General features: G+C 51.2%; 9 protein-coding genes across 9 annotated transcripts; 5 read left to right on the forward strand and 4 right to left on the reverse strand.

The window, feature by feature from the left end:
• Positions 1 to 79: 79 nt before the first annotated feature.
• Positions 80 to 1428, reverse strand: BDV17DRAFT_9633 (MIF domain protein). The gene is made up of 2 exons (XM_073765409.1): positions 851 to 1428; positions 80 to 801 (listed from the first exon to the last, which is right to left on the reverse strand). The coding sequence occupies exons 1-2, from the start codon at positions 1283 to 1285 to the stop codon at positions 178 to 180; spliced, it is 1059 nt and encodes a 352-aa protein (XP_073621376.1). The 5' UTR covers positions 1286 to 1428; the 3' UTR covers positions 80 to 177.
• Positions 1429 to 1502: 74 nt separating this feature from the next.
• On the reverse strand, positions 1503 to 1981 carry BDV17DRAFT_286240 (DUF504 domain-containing protein; the record flags this gene model as incomplete). Its single annotated transcript, XM_073760862.1, has 2 exons — positions 1503 to 1768; positions 1819 to 1981. The coding sequence occupies 2 exons, from the start codon at positions 1979 to 1981 to the stop codon at positions 1503 to 1505; spliced, it is 429 nt and encodes a 142-aa protein (XP_073621377.1).
• Positions 1982 to 2595: 614 nt separating this feature from the next.
• Positions 2596 to 3711, forward strand: BDV17DRAFT_286241 (MIND complex subunit MTW1; the record flags this gene model as incomplete). Its single annotated transcript, XM_073760863.1, has 3 exons — positions 2596 to 2649; positions 2711 to 3037; positions 3094 to 3711. 3 exons carry the CDS (start codon positions 2596 to 2598, stop codon positions 3709 to 3711), a joined length of 999 nt encoding a protein of 332 aa, XP_073621378.1.
• A 59-nt stretch (positions 3712 to 3770) lies between these two features.
• Positions 3771 to 5060, reverse strand: BDV17DRAFT_286242 (dihydroorotase; the record flags this gene model as incomplete). Its single annotated transcript, XM_073760864.1, has 4 exons — positions 3771 to 4252; positions 4312 to 4765; positions 4874 to 4953; positions 5006 to 5060. 4 exons carry the CDS (start codon positions 5058 to 5060, stop codon positions 3771 to 3773), a joined length of 1071 nt encoding a protein of 356 aa, XP_073621379.1.
• Positions 5061 to 5593: 533 nt separating this feature from the next.
• On the forward strand, positions 5594 to 7306 carry BDV17DRAFT_249544 (fatty acid desaturase). Its single transcript, XM_073756232.1, has 3 exons — positions 5594 to 5871; positions 5934 to 6787; positions 6849 to 7306. The coding sequence occupies exons 1-3, from the start codon at positions 5727 to 5729 to the stop codon at positions 7164 to 7166; spliced, it is 1317 nt and encodes a 438-aa protein (XP_073621380.1). The 5' UTR covers positions 5594 to 5726; the 3' UTR covers positions 7167 to 7306.
• A 728-nt stretch (positions 7307 to 8034) lies between these two features.
• BDV17DRAFT_9674 (uncharacterized protein) lies at positions 8035 to 9069 on the forward strand. Its single transcript, XM_073765416.1, has 2 exons — positions 8035 to 8449; positions 8512 to 9069. The coding sequence occupies exons 1-2, from the start codon at positions 8114 to 8116 to the stop codon at positions 8929 to 8931; spliced, it is 756 nt and encodes a 251-aa protein (XP_073621381.1). The 5' UTR covers positions 8035 to 8113; the 3' UTR covers positions 8932 to 9069.
• A 902-nt stretch (positions 9070 to 9971) lies between these two features.
• Positions 9972 to 11167, forward strand: swc5 (putative Swr1p complex component (Swc5); the record flags this gene model as incomplete). Its single annotated transcript, XM_073760865.1, has 2 exons — positions 9972 to 10333; positions 10405 to 11167. The coding sequence occupies 2 exons, from the start codon at positions 9972 to 9974 to the stop codon at positions 11165 to 11167; spliced, it is 1125 nt and encodes a 374-aa protein (XP_073621382.1).
• A 424-nt stretch (positions 11168 to 11591) lies between these two features.
• Positions 11592 to 13448, reverse strand: BDV17DRAFT_9754 (T2 family ribonuclease). Its single transcript, XM_073765427.1, has 5 exons — positions 12641 to 13448; positions 12404 to 12582; positions 12222 to 12337; positions 11971 to 12166; positions 11592 to 11896 (listed from the first exon to the last, which is right to left on the reverse strand). Exons 1-5 carry the CDS (start codon positions 12880 to 12882, stop codon positions 11751 to 11753), a joined length of 879 nt encoding a protein of 292 aa, XP_073621383.1. The 5' UTR covers positions 12883 to 13448; the 3' UTR covers positions 11592 to 11750.
• Positions 13449 to 13656: 208 nt separating this feature from the next.
• On the forward strand, positions 13657 to 14163 carry BDV17DRAFT_286247 (GNAT family N-acetyltransferase; the record flags this gene model as incomplete). Its single annotated transcript, XM_073760866.1, has 1 exon — positions 13657 to 14163. The coding sequence occupies one exon, from the start codon at positions 13657 to 13659 to the stop codon at positions 14161 to 14163; it is 507 nt and encodes a 168-aa protein (XP_073621384.1).
• Between the last annotated feature and the right edge of the window lie 1673 nt (positions 14164 to 15836).

Below are 15836 nucleotides of genomic sequence, written 5' to 3' on the forward strand. Positions count from 1 at the left end.
GTAGCTAGCCCTGACAGTTCGCAATACTAAGGCCTATTTGGTGACGAATCACTCATAGTCAATACGTTGCCTTGATCATCGATATATGAAGCCATGGGCGTCTCTCAAGAGCCTCAGCTCCTATGCGAATGATGATACCGGCGAGCGTACTTTGAAGCGGGAATAGCAAGACACTTTCTATTCATCAACGCCCGACTGTTCCGAATGCTCCTGTGTCCGACGAGAAACGAAGAGTCTTAGCGTTCGCGATCTGCCAGGCCGCGCATGGCCCTCGTCGACCGACGTGTTAAGACCTTCGGTTTCCGAGACAGCAGCTGGTTTCGTCTCCGGTGTATCGCTTTCAGCAGTCCATGATGATGTGGTAGCGACAGACAAAGGTGCGCTTACGGCGCTGCTTGTCTTCTTCCTTCTGCTCAGAGATCGAGAGAGGGACTTGAAGATTCCAGGCTCCCGGCCACCAGAGTTATGTTCCAAACGAGCAACCTCACCCATCATCGTCGTATTATTGGTAGCCATATTTTCCTCTGGAACTGGAATATACAGAATGATTCCCCGGGAGGGCGAAATATGCAGAATGTCCTGAAGCGCCGCTTGGATGAGTATGGTGCTTCGGAGGTTTGTGATTGGTGCGATGAGATACGGCAAGGCATAGATCTTCATTGAATATGCCGGGAGTGCCAAATTACCAAACCGAAATGACGGGATTTGCTGGACGGTGACAATCATAAAGGACTCGGATCTCTGGTAGATTTGTGCCATTCGGGTGGTAACTTTCGAGGTCACTGATTCTTCGTCTTTAACCTGGAGCCCAGTTAGCTCTAAGCTTGAGTATGTTATGGCGTCTGCTCACGTTGGTGTTTGTCTTGATCTCGATCACAACAAAAGAGTCCTGGCCTATACGCGCACCTGGGGACAGCCATGGGGCACGAGAGCTGAATGACTCCTCGTAGAATTGACTCTTCGGCTGGGCCAACGGCGTTCCCTCGCTGCTCTTATGTGCTGTGTGTGGTGATCTACCTTCTTTGTGATCTCCGGTTGTCAGGTTGGGAATCGGTCCATCGTCGTCCTCTCTGTCTTCGAACGTTATGAGCGGCTTGCTTGGAGCTCGATTGAGCCTATTTTGCTTGAGTGTTGCCTCAGAAATCTCTTGCGCAGCCAGCGCGTGGAAAGTGAGCGGCGACTCGAGGACAGGAACGGTGGGGGAGAGGCTCGAGGACGAAGCTGATGAGAAGCGTTGACGCCTTCTGAGCAGCGAGAAGTCGATTCGATGGCGCTTCTGAGGCATCTTGTTTGCAACTAGGGAGATGCAGCTGAAAGCTCCTGGGAAGGATAGCTAGAAAAATAGAATGGCCTCGATCGTGTTGGAGCTGATTATGATGGCGTCTCGATTCCGTCAGCAACATGGATGTATACAGGAGGAAGGAGCACCCGGGGGTGCGGTAACGGAGTTAAGCGCTTCTATTTCCATGCTAACCATCATACACTGACTGCTATATGTACACTCAGTAGAGAAACGCCAGATAGTCAAAGGCCGAATTCCCACTCTTGAATATCTGGTCAATCCTTCGTCGCCTGTCCCACACAATCTCAGAATCAGACTTGCGTTTGATGTAGAGGATTCGGTGTTGCGGGATAAACTCGTCGTCAGTTGATTCCCTTTTCCACGAGTTGAGGCTAGCCTCCATGCGCCCTTCAAATCGGTCCTCGTAGCCAATGACGTAGTCCGTGCTATCGTAGCTCTCATCCCATATGAGGCGGTTGAGTATGTCTGCATCATGATTAAGCCCGTGATCTAAGAATGGGGTTGAGAGTAAATACCAGCGGCTGGTCGAAGCCTGTTCTCTGCTGATCGAGAGCTCTCCAAGGTCGGGAATGCCGAGCGAGCTTCATGAGCTAGAGGTGTTGGGCTCCTTTTCGGAGAGTCTGCTTTGTCGGGGCCCGGAGCCAACTCAGTCTCAGAGGTCTGTTTGTCGTCTGCCATGTTGAGTTTCGGAGTCCAAATTAATCACTTTCAGAGCCGTGGAGAATCCCAATGCACTGGGCACTGGGGTGTTTATATGCGTCCAGAGTCCACGCCCGCATTGTTGTACAAGCTGTTTGCCGGGCTTTCGTCCAGTGTCAGTCATGCCCCAGTCAGTGAATGTCCTTGGTGAGTCAAAGTTGATGTTGAAAGCGCCTGGAAGGCATCAAAGGCACCTTTCTTCACACGCCAGTTCATAACAGAGTTGCACAGCCATTATGTTGAGTCAGTTCTGTGCTGGTTTCAGGATCAGTGAGTCATAAGCTGCGAGAACATGGATCTGGACCTGCTTTCTAGGAGCTAATCGCATGGTGCTGCCCGAGGAATCGCAGAGCTATGTTTTAGTGTCCGGAAGACTAGTAAGAAGAGAAGTTTGCCTTGGTGGATTGTTGGACCAAGAACTGGTCTGCTGTCCCTGTCAGCGGCCGTTGTCTTGGCGGCCCAGCGCATTTCTTCCCCTCGCGCAAAACAGACAAACTATTTGTCCCCACGCGACGCGTTCTCTGACCAGACAACGACGTCTCAGGCTTCAACGACTGCCTAGGGGATGGGTCAATTGACAAATTACTGACATTATGGATGATCTTACTACCTCCCTGCTCACGGAGCATTTTAGCTATACCCCTCTCGTGAGTTTGCGCCTTGCGCCAATTGTCAGTCCCCTGCGACCAGTCACTAACCCGGTTCTAGTCGCTCATAGATGACATTATCAACTCAATCAACAACTTAATCTATCAAGCAATCTCGAGTTTGGAGAGCGGCCTATTGTCTACACCCCCCGAGCGACTGGGTTTCGGCCATGCCAATAACGGCTCGACCATCCCCGACACCGATGAAGATGGGAACGTTGTTTATCCGGAAGCGCAATTGGAGATAGAAAATGGATTGCACCAGCTGGAAACACTGCTTGAGGCGACTGTTGACAAAGCATTCGATAAATTCGAGATTTTTGTGCTGCGCAATATCTTCAGAGTGCCTGATGAATTGATGGGGTGGATCAGGCTCAAACACTATGAGGTTCGCGTGGATCGATCATTCACGTCTTTTGCCAATGCTGACTTCTTGTCCTACAGAATATTTCTTTACATCCCTCTCCCGACGCGCCGACTGTCGATACGATCCTGGTTCTGCGACAAAAGCTACAAGAAACCAAGAAACTCAATCGGGCATTGAAGCAGGAGAGCGCCAGAAACGAAGTGATCATCGCACAGCTCAAAGGAATGTTATCAGCAGCACAAACCGCAGAGAACGATACTAAAGGCGATGGCGGGGCTACCACCGCCCCTGGTAACAAGGATCTGGATCTGTCGTTCTTAACATCCAGCCCAGCTGCTCAGCAACTACGAGTCGGTGTCGCCTCAGGAACGAACACGCAACACACGCCTCTTACGACAAAGACTGCATTTATTCTATCACAACTTCCTGCTTTGCAAGCGCTTTTGACAGAGCTCCGTCCTAAGCTAGCTGCTCTGCCGAAATCGGGCCCTGTGAACGAGAAGGAACCAAAGCCGGATGAAAGACGTAATTACATCGAAAGTCGAATCAGACTGCATCTTGAGCGTTCTGGTCAGCTTCCGGTTGGCAATGACGGAAACCCCACCATTGGCGGACGCAAGATGGATATTTCTGAAGCACAGGCACTCGAGGTCGTTGCCAGCATGATCACGCAGGAGAACAAGAAGGAAAACTAAAGAACGAACCATTTTTGTGTTCTATTGTGGATTCCTCAAAGATACGATTGGTTGCTTGACTATGAAGACCATGTCACGCTCCATGTTCCCTGGTCCCTCCTGAATGGGACAACATCCACCTTGTCCGACTTTAGGATGTTTACGACCTTCTCGTCCTTCTTTTTGAGGGTGATGAACTCCTTCTGCTCGCTCTCGAGGCCGTAGAACGCGCGACCGAACTTGCTCATGAAACCCTCAACGATCTCGGGCGTGATGTCTTCCTTCTTCAAGACGCCGTTCTGACAGGCCTGCTCAAATGCATCAATCACAAGCTGAGTCGTGTATGGCTGAGTGAATACACCCGCAGCGATCTTCTCTCCTCCACGTTTGGAAGCCGCAGGGTGAGGGGCACTATCTGAGCCAAAGAAGAACTTGGAGTTGCCGGAGGCAGCCGCGCGCAGAAGCGCGTCTCGGTCAGCAGGCGTCTTGGCGACAGGCTTGCAGAAGCAGAATGGATCACCGGCCCAGGAGTCGATAATGATTGACAGGTGGTGAGCGGTTACTACGACGTTGTCAACAGTGTTCCATGGACGCATGCATATAATGGGAGGCTCGAGTTACTTGTTCCTGCAACAGTTGGCCCGCACTTCTTAACGGCCTCCACAGCCGCAGCAGTGGTACAGTGCTCAAGAATAATCCTCAACTTGGGGAATTTCTCATGTAGCTGGAGAAGGGTAGGCAGGAAGCGCTCCTCAGCAGAAAGAACAGTTACATCGCCCTGCGACGGAACCTCTCCGTGCAAGTTCAGGATCAACCCCTGCCTCTCCATCTCCGCAAACACGGGGTAGAAAAGCTCGTAGTCGACAACACCGGATGAAGAGTTCGTCGTCACACCAGCCGGGTAACTCTTCACCCCCGTGATGCCGCGCTTCTTGGCGTCGATGATGGTCTCCGGCGTGATTGACTCGTGAAGGTACAGCGACATGAGGAAGTTCACGTTCGGCTCAATGGATTCCAGGCGCTGCTTGTACTCGAGCGCGCGGTCGACTGTGGTTACTGGCGGGACCAGATTCGGCTGTATGTGGTGTTATTGCATGTTATTTGGCGTTCTTTCCAATTTCAGTCTCAATGCAATGCAATGCAACTATCCATCATCTCTCTCCCCTCGTAGTTATCTTCTTACCATGACGAAAACAGTGTTGACACCACCTTGTCGGATGGTGGGAGTAACCAGCTCCATCATGTCGCCATCTCGAAGGTGGACTTGTTCTATATCAGCTCATGGCTCACATACAAATATAGGCAGTATACGCACCGTGGAAATCGGCCGAGGCGGGGAGCTTGACTCCCTGGAGCTGTGAGAGAGGCATTGTCGAGGATTAAAGTTACTGGCAGGATTCAAAGCAAGTTTCGGGCAGTCTAGGCCAGGATAGTGTATTGAACAGTAATGCTCAATGCTTGTGTCTGCTCCTGCTTGATTATTGTCGTTTCGAGCTTTTTCTCCCCCGCCAACTTTTTCTGTATCGCGTGGGGGAATCCGGAGGCGGCGTCTGATTGGATGAGTCATGTGCAGCCATGTGATGTCAGTCATTACAGAGTATCAGAGAAGATGGTCAGATCTTGATAGAGTAATACTGTCTTCTTATATTTTCGAGCTCTTAGGTCAAGGTCCCAACGACGTTTTATCATCCTGTAAACTCCATAACCCCATTGTGAGAGCTCAATGTTGTTAGAAACTGTAGACTGTAGATATTACTAAGCAACGTGGCCAGGCGAAAAGCAAAGGACATCCTGGATCCAGTCCAGCTCCTAATTGGTCTGGTTGTGCAACATAAGATCTTCAGAGATAGTTGAAATGCTTGATATGGCAACGCTTGTATTCTTGAATGGTAGATGCTAGAGTCGAGATTTTCTTTGTCTAGCCGTGGACTAACGATCTGGCCCCTGACGGATGGACGGATATCCGTAGCTTCCCCTTAACTTTCTTGACAGCTCTTCATGCTACCGTAGACATCTCTCCGGTCTATGCTGCCAACATGGACCCTGCTACATTTATAGACCCTAACTTGACTGGGCCTGATTTGCAGATTCTCAAGAACCTGCTGAACGATGCCGAGAGCGCCAGCCCCCCGCGTGAGGAAAAGGATTCCGCTGCGGGTGCACGGAACAGAGGCAAAAAATGTATGTCCACACTCACATGCTCTATCTAAAGTATACCCAACTCGCGCTGACCAAACAACCAGCTCCAAAAAATGGACACCAAGAGCCTCCATCCGATGAAGTCACAATTCAAAGACTCAAAGCTCTCAACAATGCTCAAGACCCAGAGTTCGAGCCTACCGTGTTCGTAACCTGGGACATGAAAGACCTCGACAAGCTCCCCAAGTTAGCAAAAGACCTACTACAGAGGTACATCGCGCTCGCACGAAAGACCGTCCGCGTCGAAACGGACGTTGTCATGCTCACCCATCTAATTCTCTATTTCTCAACCTCCGTGCCCAGCGCCATCCTCTTATTCCGGAACTTCACCTGGCTCCATGGCATCGCGCACTGGATCATGCAGACCTACTACGTCGGCACCTACACGCTCATGATGCACCAGCACATCCACATGGGCGGGATCCTAAAGAAGGGCCTGTGGTGGTTCGACGGGCTGTTTCCTTACATCACGAATCCGCTCATGGGGCATACCTGGAACTCGTATTACTACCACCACGTCAAGCACCATCATGTTGAGGGGAACGGGCCGGATGATCTCTCTTCGACAATTCGGTACCAGCGCGATGAACTCTTCGACTTTGCATGCTACGTCGGCCGTTTCTTCTTCTTCATCTGGCTGGAACTGCCGCTTTACTTCTTCCGCAAGGGGAAAGTGAATATGGCGGCCAAGGCTGCATTCTGGGAAATCGGAAACTATGTCGCTCTCGTGCTGCTGTGGGAGTATGTTAGTTGGAGAGCTACGCTCTGCGTCTTTGTCCTCCCGCTCCTGCAGCTGCGCGTGGGCCTCATGGTCGGGAACTGGGGGCAGCATGCGTTCGTTGACGAAGTCGATCCGAATTCGGACTTTCGGTCCAGTATTACTTTGATTGATGTGCCGGTACTGTACCCCTTATCCTACTAGTATTTATCCGCAGAGTATAAATGCTAATAATGCCCAGAGCAACCGCTTCTGCTACAACGACGGCTACCACACCTCCCACCACCTAAACCCACTACGGCACTGGCGCGACCACCCCGTTTCACTCCTGCAGCAGAAAGAGCGCTACGCGGCCGAGCACGCGCTCGTATTCCGAAACATCGACTACATCATGATTACGGTGCGCTTGATGCGCAAGGACTATGATTATCTTGCTAGATGCTTGGTTCCGATGGGGGTTCAGGTTGGAATGAGTATGGAGGAACGGGCGGCTATGTTGAGGACGAAGACAAAGAAGTTTTCTGAGAGGGAGGTTCAGGCGAAGTTTTGTAGGTTCTGAGTGTTGAGTTCTGAGACTGGGTGGACATAGTATACCCTGGATCGTGCTCGATTGCAAGAGAGGGAGGGGGCTGGATCTTCTGGCAAGGATGTGATGCTGAGACGCCTTCTTTGGCAGTATTATATAGAGTAGACACTTAGATATACATACCTAGTAATGTGATCTATTCGCTGCCATCAATAGACAACCGAGCCAATGGCGCTCTCTACACAGCCATCGAAGCTGCAGCCGCTGACCCCTTAGCGCCCCCGGCCTCCACCACCTACAACCTCCAGTCAGGCTCATCAATCGAGCTTTAAATCAAACCCCCGGCACAGAATTCAAGATTCAGAAGAATCATCCGTGCACCTTCGCTAGTGCAAGCCAAGAAACCAATTCTCATCAGGGCTGGCTCCCCATTCGCCAATCCTATCCAGATCTAAGCGCCGGGTGACATGATTAGAAACAGCTGAACCCTGCACGCTGCAGAGTGTCAGTGACCAACGTCAGTCTGGAGCACTGAATATTCTACCCCTGACGATAGGGATCGCGATTTGAAATGAGGGGTCGCACGAACCAATGGCTGTGGTGCTGGAAAGGATAGGCGGCTACAGGGCCTCTGTGTATGGTTCCTGCACGAGATGAGCTCTTCAATCATTCAGAGACAAGACATGAGCAGGCGCTTGGACTGGACTTGGCTCGTCCTGACGAGGTGTGGTTCGGATACTTCCTTACTGATGGCCAGTGAGTGTGCTTTCTTCATAAGGCTGCCGTTTCCTTCGTTTCTGTTTCTGTTCTGCAGTAGATAATTCGAATTCGTTCGTTGTCATCTCTCCCTCTTTTGGCGCTCTTATGCTTCGTTTCTTGTCTTCTGGAAAGACTTCTTTGACCTACCTTACTTATCTCCTCTCTTTTATCTTGGAGACCGTTGACTGGACTACCCTACTATATTACCTTGCTTCATCATCATGGCCTCCGGAGCTTCGCTGGCAGGATCTTTCCACGGCTCTTACCATGCCTCTTGTGCCTCCAATGAAGAGGAGTCGAGCTTCCTCAAGCGGATTCGTCTCCTTCATTGGGTCCGCCTCGGACTATCATTCCTTGCTCTAGCCGTTTCTGTCTCGGTCATCGCCTGCGAGGCGGTGCCCTATCGCCACTATAGAGAGACTTCCAAATTCGAGGACGTTGGACTATACCTATGGCCGTTGAACTTTGACGTGCGCCCGACAATAGCAATCCTAGCATGCGGCTGTGCGATTGCGTTCCTAAGCTCGGTATTTATTGTCGTGGCTCTTTTGCCTTCGGTTCGTCCTCACCTGCGCTTAATATATGTGCTCTTAACTTACTGACTGACCTGCCCTACTAGCCCCATTCCCACATCAGACGCGCAAACCTAGCGGCAGTAGCAACCTCCGCCTCGGGCTTCATCGCCTCACTTGTCGGCCTCGTCTTCTCAATCTATCTCCCGGGCTCTTCGTACCCTACCGGTTTCGGCAATGTTGAGACACTTCATTCCTGGACCTGCAAGTGGAAGGCCTCCCACGACCTACCGCTCGGATTCTCCAGCTTAGACGAGATAGTCTCGCCTGCGCCGGCAAACTTTGCTCGGGACTGCGCTGCCACTCACGCGGGATTCATATTGCTGGGTTTTCTTATTGCGCTTGAGATTATTCTGATGATCGCTGCGGGTGCGGGCACATGGCTTGAGTTGAGTGTTGCGAAGCAGCGTGGGCAGGGCCAGTATCATCTTGAGAAGGTTGAGACGACATTCAAGTATGGGAGGTAAGGGGCGAAGGCGCTTTCTGTGACATGTAGCGGTGACAGATCGAGGACTCTAGCATTCCAAAAAGGTATCATATGAGCCGGTAGTGGAGCGAAGCACATGCTAGGTCCTGGAGACTTAGCGAGTTTTGGTTCGTGATATGGGTTCAGTTGAAGTTATGTATGTGTAATTGGGTCGAGCGAGGACGATCCCATCATGCCGTCCATGTTGAATATGTGTATACATTATTGAATATTCTTTGGTGACTTCATGAGTTAGTCAGCGGCAATGTATGGAATATGCCCACGAGCCATACGGGATGTCGAATGGTAGTTGGGATCTTCACTGTGCGAACGGTAGAGCATCGTTATCACCTTTTTGAACCGGCGCCTTCGAGTCTCGGAGTTATGACTGTCAATGTGGACCGAGGCGCTCCTGCTGAGGTATTCTCTGCGTCGTAATCTGATTAGGTTCGTCCGGTAGGTGAATGGTATCCTCCAGGTCTGGGCTGGTAGATGTTTCACCCATCGGCGGGAGTGGCCTCGTCGCATAAGCACCACTGCAAGTATGACCTCTGCAGCTGCAGGAATACCCAATCGAGTAAAATCTGACCAGAGCTGCTGAGCACGTTGCTGCCTGAACAATGAAGCCTACTATACCTCAATACAGCCTGCAGCTAGCTCGTCGCGAAGCTGGATGTTAGGTCCCGCCCGTATGTCGGTGTTTCCTCTTTTGGGCTAGCGGCGGCGCATTCGCCGAATATAGATCCAGTGCAGCCATAGTCATGTTGAAAAGTAGAGGTTTAGCGGCGTGAGAAGTCAGTCGGTTGTTTGTTGAGGGATTGTTCGATATCACAGAGAGCAGTCGTCCTCGAGCCGCCAGGAAAGGCGCTCTATATTACGTAATATTAAACGTGCACGATCAGGATATGTTCGCCGCCCGGCAGAATATATCTCCCAGGAACCGGAGATAAGTCCGTCGCATCTTTTTGAAAGCTCCTAGATCTATCAAATCAAAAGACGCACACTTCCTTCGCATTCATGCCTCCTGACCTGAATACAACTATGACTAACGCCGATATCGACCTCGACAACGAGCAGGACGACTCCGAGGATGATGAAGATTTCACTCTCGACCAAGCCGCCGACGACGACGATGCGGAGCTCTCGTCTTCAGGTGATGAGGCAGAGACAGGAACAGAAACTGCCGCGAAGAAAAGGAAGACAAAGGGCGAAAAGGGCGACGCAGAAGGAGAAGATGGCGAGCTGGACTCCGGTGATGAAGCGATGATTCGCAAGGCGAAAGATAGGAAGAAGAGGAAGAAGGGAGGGAAGAAGGGCGATGACGATGAGGAGGATTTGGATATTGATGATGAAGAGGGTGGTACGGGAGGATTTGTGAGGACGAGAGCTATGAAGATGAAAATGTACGGCATTGCTCCAGAATCGATCCGTATGGTCTTGGTTTATTTGATGGGCTGTACTGACGGTATTCTAGACAGGAAGAGCGCAGACCACTCGCAATAATCGACGGCGCTACAGTTGACGTCGACGCATTATGGGCCCAAATGAATGCCCCTGATTCAACTGCAGGACTCGCCCTTTCACAAGACACCCAGCAACAGAAGGCCGACGAAGCGCCCCCGAACGACATCGAGATGCGCGACCAAGAAAACACGGCGCAACCCAACAACGCCTCAGAAAAACCCCTTACAAAAACCCCCCACCTCGGCGAAATGATCAAGATAAAACGCACCTATAAGTTCGCCGGCGAATACATCACAGAAGAAAAAGTCGTCCCACGAGACTCCGCAGAAGCCAAACTCTTCCTAGCAGGCGCGCAACAAGACGGCGAAATCGTCCCCGCAACAGACGACGACCTCGCAATCACAAACGGCGACAACAATAATAACAACAACAACAGCAAACAAGACCACATAATCCGCCTCCGCCGCCCCCTCCGTAAAATCTCCCGCTTCGACCCGAACCCCACAGGCTCAATCAAGAAGAGCTGGGAGAAACAGCCTCTCGCGCCTGAAGCCGGGCAAGAGGAGAATGCGAATGCGCGCGGCCCGAAGATTAACACTGTTGAGAAATCGCGGCTCGACTGGGCCGCTTATGTTGATCGTGCGGGGATCAGTGATGAGTTGCGCGTGCATAGTAAAGCGAAAGAAGGGTTCCTGGGTCGTATGGATTTCTTGGACCGCGTTGAGGCGACGAAAGAGGAGGAGAGGAGGAATGCGAGGTTGAAGGGTGTGTGAGATTCTCTGGTCGTGACGTCCTTCCTCACTTTACTCTTTACCCTTCCAAATTCTCAAGCTGCGCGACTGCCGCATGGACACGGCGCAAAATAACCGCCTCGAGTCGGTTTGCTATGTGAGCGCGCCTGTAATCGATCCGTACGCGAAGCTGGGTCAACTCCGCGAGCTGCATGTGCCGCAAGCTCGATATCGAGAGTGACCACGGATATAACAAGCGGTTTCGCTTCAGCGGACATTTTCTCCGCCGGCCATGCGCTTTTATCATGTCATAACCGGTACAGGCAAGCCCTGTCTGTACGGAGCAATCTCCGGACCTACCTTGCGTAGACACCTCAGCAATATCACGCTACCGCCAAATGAGATACCAGAGTGAATGCCACGGCGGGCAGTCCTCAGTGTCCCTACCCAGGAAGACAGTCATCCTGATATTGCCACCAATACAAGATGTACATAAGACCAAATAAAAACGACGGGGTGAATTTAGCGCCTGGCTTCTTTCTTTCTACATCTGGTTAATCATATCTGTACATATTCCACGCTATCATAACACTTCCAAAGCGTAAGATCGACCCTCCGAAGCCATCTAATGAGCCTTGCAGGAGCTCGACGACGGCGAAGGAATAGCAGTGGGCGTGCTGGTGGGGGTAGCAGTGACACTAGGGGTAGTGCTCTTCTGGCCCTCCTTAGGCACATATTTGATGCCGGTCTCAGGGCAGTTCGACTCGGTGACTATGACAACGTTAGTGATGACTCAATCAAAAATCTGAGACAAGGAGATAAGGAGGCAGATAATAGTGACTCACGTTTCTCAGAAGGCTCAAAAGCACCAGTGATCAGGTTGCCGCGGACATAGTAGAAGTACCATATCTCGTTCAGGTTGTCGCCGTCGCAGGAGACGTAGGGGGCGTAGCCGTCGTGGATGTCGCCGAGAGCTTCGTGGATCTCATCGAGGGTGTAGGTCTTTGAGTTGGAGGGGGTGATTCCGGCGGCGGAGAGGGCCTTTAAAGTCGGTGATGTTAGTGGATACAGAAGGATATAGTTGGTCGCGACGCACCTTGTAGCTGTCTAGGGTCTTGAACAGGTCGACAGCCTTCTGGAGGTAGTCGACGACTTCCTCCTGGGGGGTGTAGTCGGTGTAGCAGGAGGGTTCGATGGTGTTGATACAGGTTCCTGAGCACGGAATGTTAAATGAGCATCGATTCATTCATGAAGATAAGTGAGATAAAAAGAGCTTACCGTGCTTGTTCCACTCGTGCTCCCAGAACGACTCATCGTCGCCGCTGTAATCCTTCCAATACTCCTCCATGTATGAAAGAAGCTCAGTGCTGCCCGACTCCTGGAGGATAGACGTGATGTTAGAGTACTCGCGCGACTCGTCGCAGAACTCCTCGTAGGAGCCATCGCAGTTATCCGGCCTTCAGAAGTCATCAGTAATGCGATCTTATCTCGATTTGGATCTTCAATTGAGCACACCAAAGACCATGGATAGTCCAGGAGTCGCTGGGACCAGTAACGGGGTCGTAGTCCCAGAATTGGGTCAACAGGAAAGCTCCGCCGGGGCTGTTGAAACAGCAGGAGGGCTCAATGGTGGAGCTGGAGCAGCTGAGAGGGGTGTCATTGGCGCAGGTCTCAGCGTCGGCAAGAGCGCTCGAGACAAGCTGCATAGCAGACAGGGCCAGCATGCTTGCGGAGGAGATTGAGGTCTTGGAAACCATTATGTTTGTGAGCTGGGTGGGCTAGGCGACTGAGGATGAAGACTTGAAACTTGAACAGCAGAAAAAAGCCGGGAGCTTCGGTGCAGCAGCCATTTTATATAGCGCGAGGCAGTCGGAGAAGCAGCCAGGAATGGAAAAGGCGGAGGAAGGTGCAAAGAATCAACAATCACCAGGTGCAACCTTGCAGTATCTCGATGTGCTCCGCTCCGCTGGAGAATGAGAGCACATGTGCTGATAAGAGCGTGCTGATTTGACCACAGATCGCCCTGAACCAAGCTCTGTAGATCGGGAAGCCCACTCAAACCAATGCCTAGACTTCAATGTCGGGGAGTCCGGCAGACACTAACAACAGGCGAAGCCAATTGGGCGTGGATGGCGGAGCTTGCAACAAGTGCCCTGCAGACGAATGGCATCGCGCTCTATTAGAACGTAGCATCGGGGCACTCCGATCGCCCTCAGGGCCGTTCTGATGACCTGATAGGAGAGACGATCTCAGGCACCCGGTCCATAAAGCAAATTGTGTCTGTCAGGCTAAATCATAGACGAGCAAATCAAATTATCCAGGCGGTACCGTGAATGTCAACAAGTTGTTTGATGGAAGATGCAGAGGGCCAAGGGGAAAGTATGCGGGGAAAGAGAGATTCCTGCCTTAGGCTGCCAAGATCCCTCTTTGGTGAGTCACGATCCGATGTCGGTTGAGCTTCATTGATATGGACTGTCTCTCTTTCTCTGCGCGAAAGCAATCGAATGCCGTTTCCATCTTCCTACTCAGTTATGGAAACTGCCAAGTTTCGCATCGTACCTGCGCATACAGCAGAACATATCGCTACAGCAAGAAGCCTATTTACAGCCTACGTCGACTGGCTAAACATTGACCTCACCTACCAAGATTACCCGTTGGAATTGGACTCTCTGCCTGGGAAGTACGGTGCACCTCACGGAGAGCTTCTCCTTGCCTTCAGCATAGAGGACACCCCTCTGGGATGCGTCGCCGTCCGGCCCCTAGACCAAGGCGAGACGCAAACCTGCGAGATGAAGCGGCTGTACGTTTCTCCCGAAGCACGCGGTGTGGGTTTAGGGAAGGCTCTGGTGGCTGGAATAGTGCAACGCGCAAAGGAGCTGGGGTACGAAGAGATGAGGCTGGATACGCTTCCTTCAAGAATGCAAGAGACCATCCAACTATACATGCGGCTCGGATTCGTTGAAACACGCCCTACTACGAAACTCCTATGCATGAGACAATCTTCCTGGCACTCGACCTTACACGATGACGGGGCATGAATTATGGGGCATGAAAGGTCATTGTCTCCCGACTCAGACTGTTGAGCTTGAACTTTTGATTTCGGAACACCCATGGCAGTTATGCCTCGTGGCCGAAGAAATGTCATCATAGTCGGGAGGGAGATGATATGCGGATTAGAGCTTGCACATAACCAAGCTGTGATCCGGGGGAATCAAACGCAGCATCGGAAGACGATCTGCGTCTACGGTTGTTGACTGGACATGGTCGAAGTCGAAGAGGGAATAAGGGAGAAAATTATTGGTGTGGGATTTAAAAGACAAGGTGCTTACATAACCGCCTCAAATAGTCCTAGGGGCTTGGCAACGGTCATCTATATTCTATGCCCGTGGACAGATCTACCTCCACGTACCAACAGCCCGACTATCGAGAGATTCCTTCGTCAAACTATCGAAAACACTGGCTCTTAGACTAGCTTTGCGGCGTGTTGACTCGAGTGCTGAGCCGAGAGTCCAGTACTAGCCATCTACACGGACAGCCACACAGGCTACCCTTACCATTCAGCAGACTTGTAAGCTCTATTGCAATTAATAGAGCCTCTAGAGAAATGTCCTTCTCTTCAAAGACAATTGACCGAGGTCGAGCTGGATGATTACTGATTACGCCGATGGCTCAGCACAACCCCGCTATTGAATGCAATTAGCAATAACGGAGGAATTATTACTGCTGCTATTAAGGCCTACGGAACCTATCTGCCACTTTTCTCGCGCGAATGTTTCAATCTAACGCAGCATGCGGAAACACTATAGCTGAAGCTGGCCTTGTCCAGGCTCACGTCGGCCGCCGTATGCCCTCGTCTACTTCAGTTCCAACGTGCTTGACTGAGTAGCCATTCCAGATAGGAGTGAAATTTGCATCTCTTGAAGACGTAAGATGAGGTCCACGGAAAAGAGCTTCATACTCGTTGGGCTCGAAGGACTTGACGATGATCTCAAGCCGCACAGTTGGCCGGTCAAGAAGAACAAATGAACCACTCTCATGGATTTTTGGTTTTTCCTCTTTGACTCTTTATGGCGCAATTTCCAGTGGCATTTCCAGCCTTCGTTCCTCGCAATGGGCATGGCTGGCAGTTGCATCACGGTATTTTTTTAGGTCTCCTGATATCTCCAGACATCGGCTGGATTATTGTCATAGACGGGAATCTTAATTGGCGAAGGGCTTGTTACCTCAGGTATCCTTGGAGCAACATCGCTCATCACACCTCTCCTCTTTCTAGACGAGCCCCACGCCTCGATCATTCTAGCCTCCAAGGCGAGGCGCCTTTGCCACCAAACCCACCACTGGGACATTCACGTAAAATATTAAGAACTCGAGCTCAGTATCTCCACCATCATGGTCATCTCACAGTTTGATCCGTGGCGTAGAATGGGGAATTGACGCTCTTGGAATGTTGTGGCATACCCGGTCCCTATTCCATGCTATACTTCACGCTTGAGATGTGTCAATTAGAGCGAAAAGCAAGTTGGTACTTTAACCTATCTGTGCAAGAGTATGATGTTGTGAAATCAAAAGCAATAGACTAATCTACTACACGCTTACCATCCCACCCTTTGAGAGGCCTTACTAGTTACAAAAAGCCAACCCAAATAACTTGAGATACCTCAGTGATATTACTAGGTACTCGATTACGTGCCAAGCGCCAGCAAATCAACCA

This window comes from Aspergillus undulatus (genome assembly GCF_047715775.1).
Source record: "Aspergillus undulatus strain CBS 261.88 unplaced genomic scaffold BDV17scaffold_1, whole genome shotgun sequence".
Classification (NCBI taxonomy): Eukaryota; Fungi; Ascomycota; class Eurotiomycetes; order Eurotiales; family Aspergillaceae; genus Aspergillus; species Aspergillus undulatus.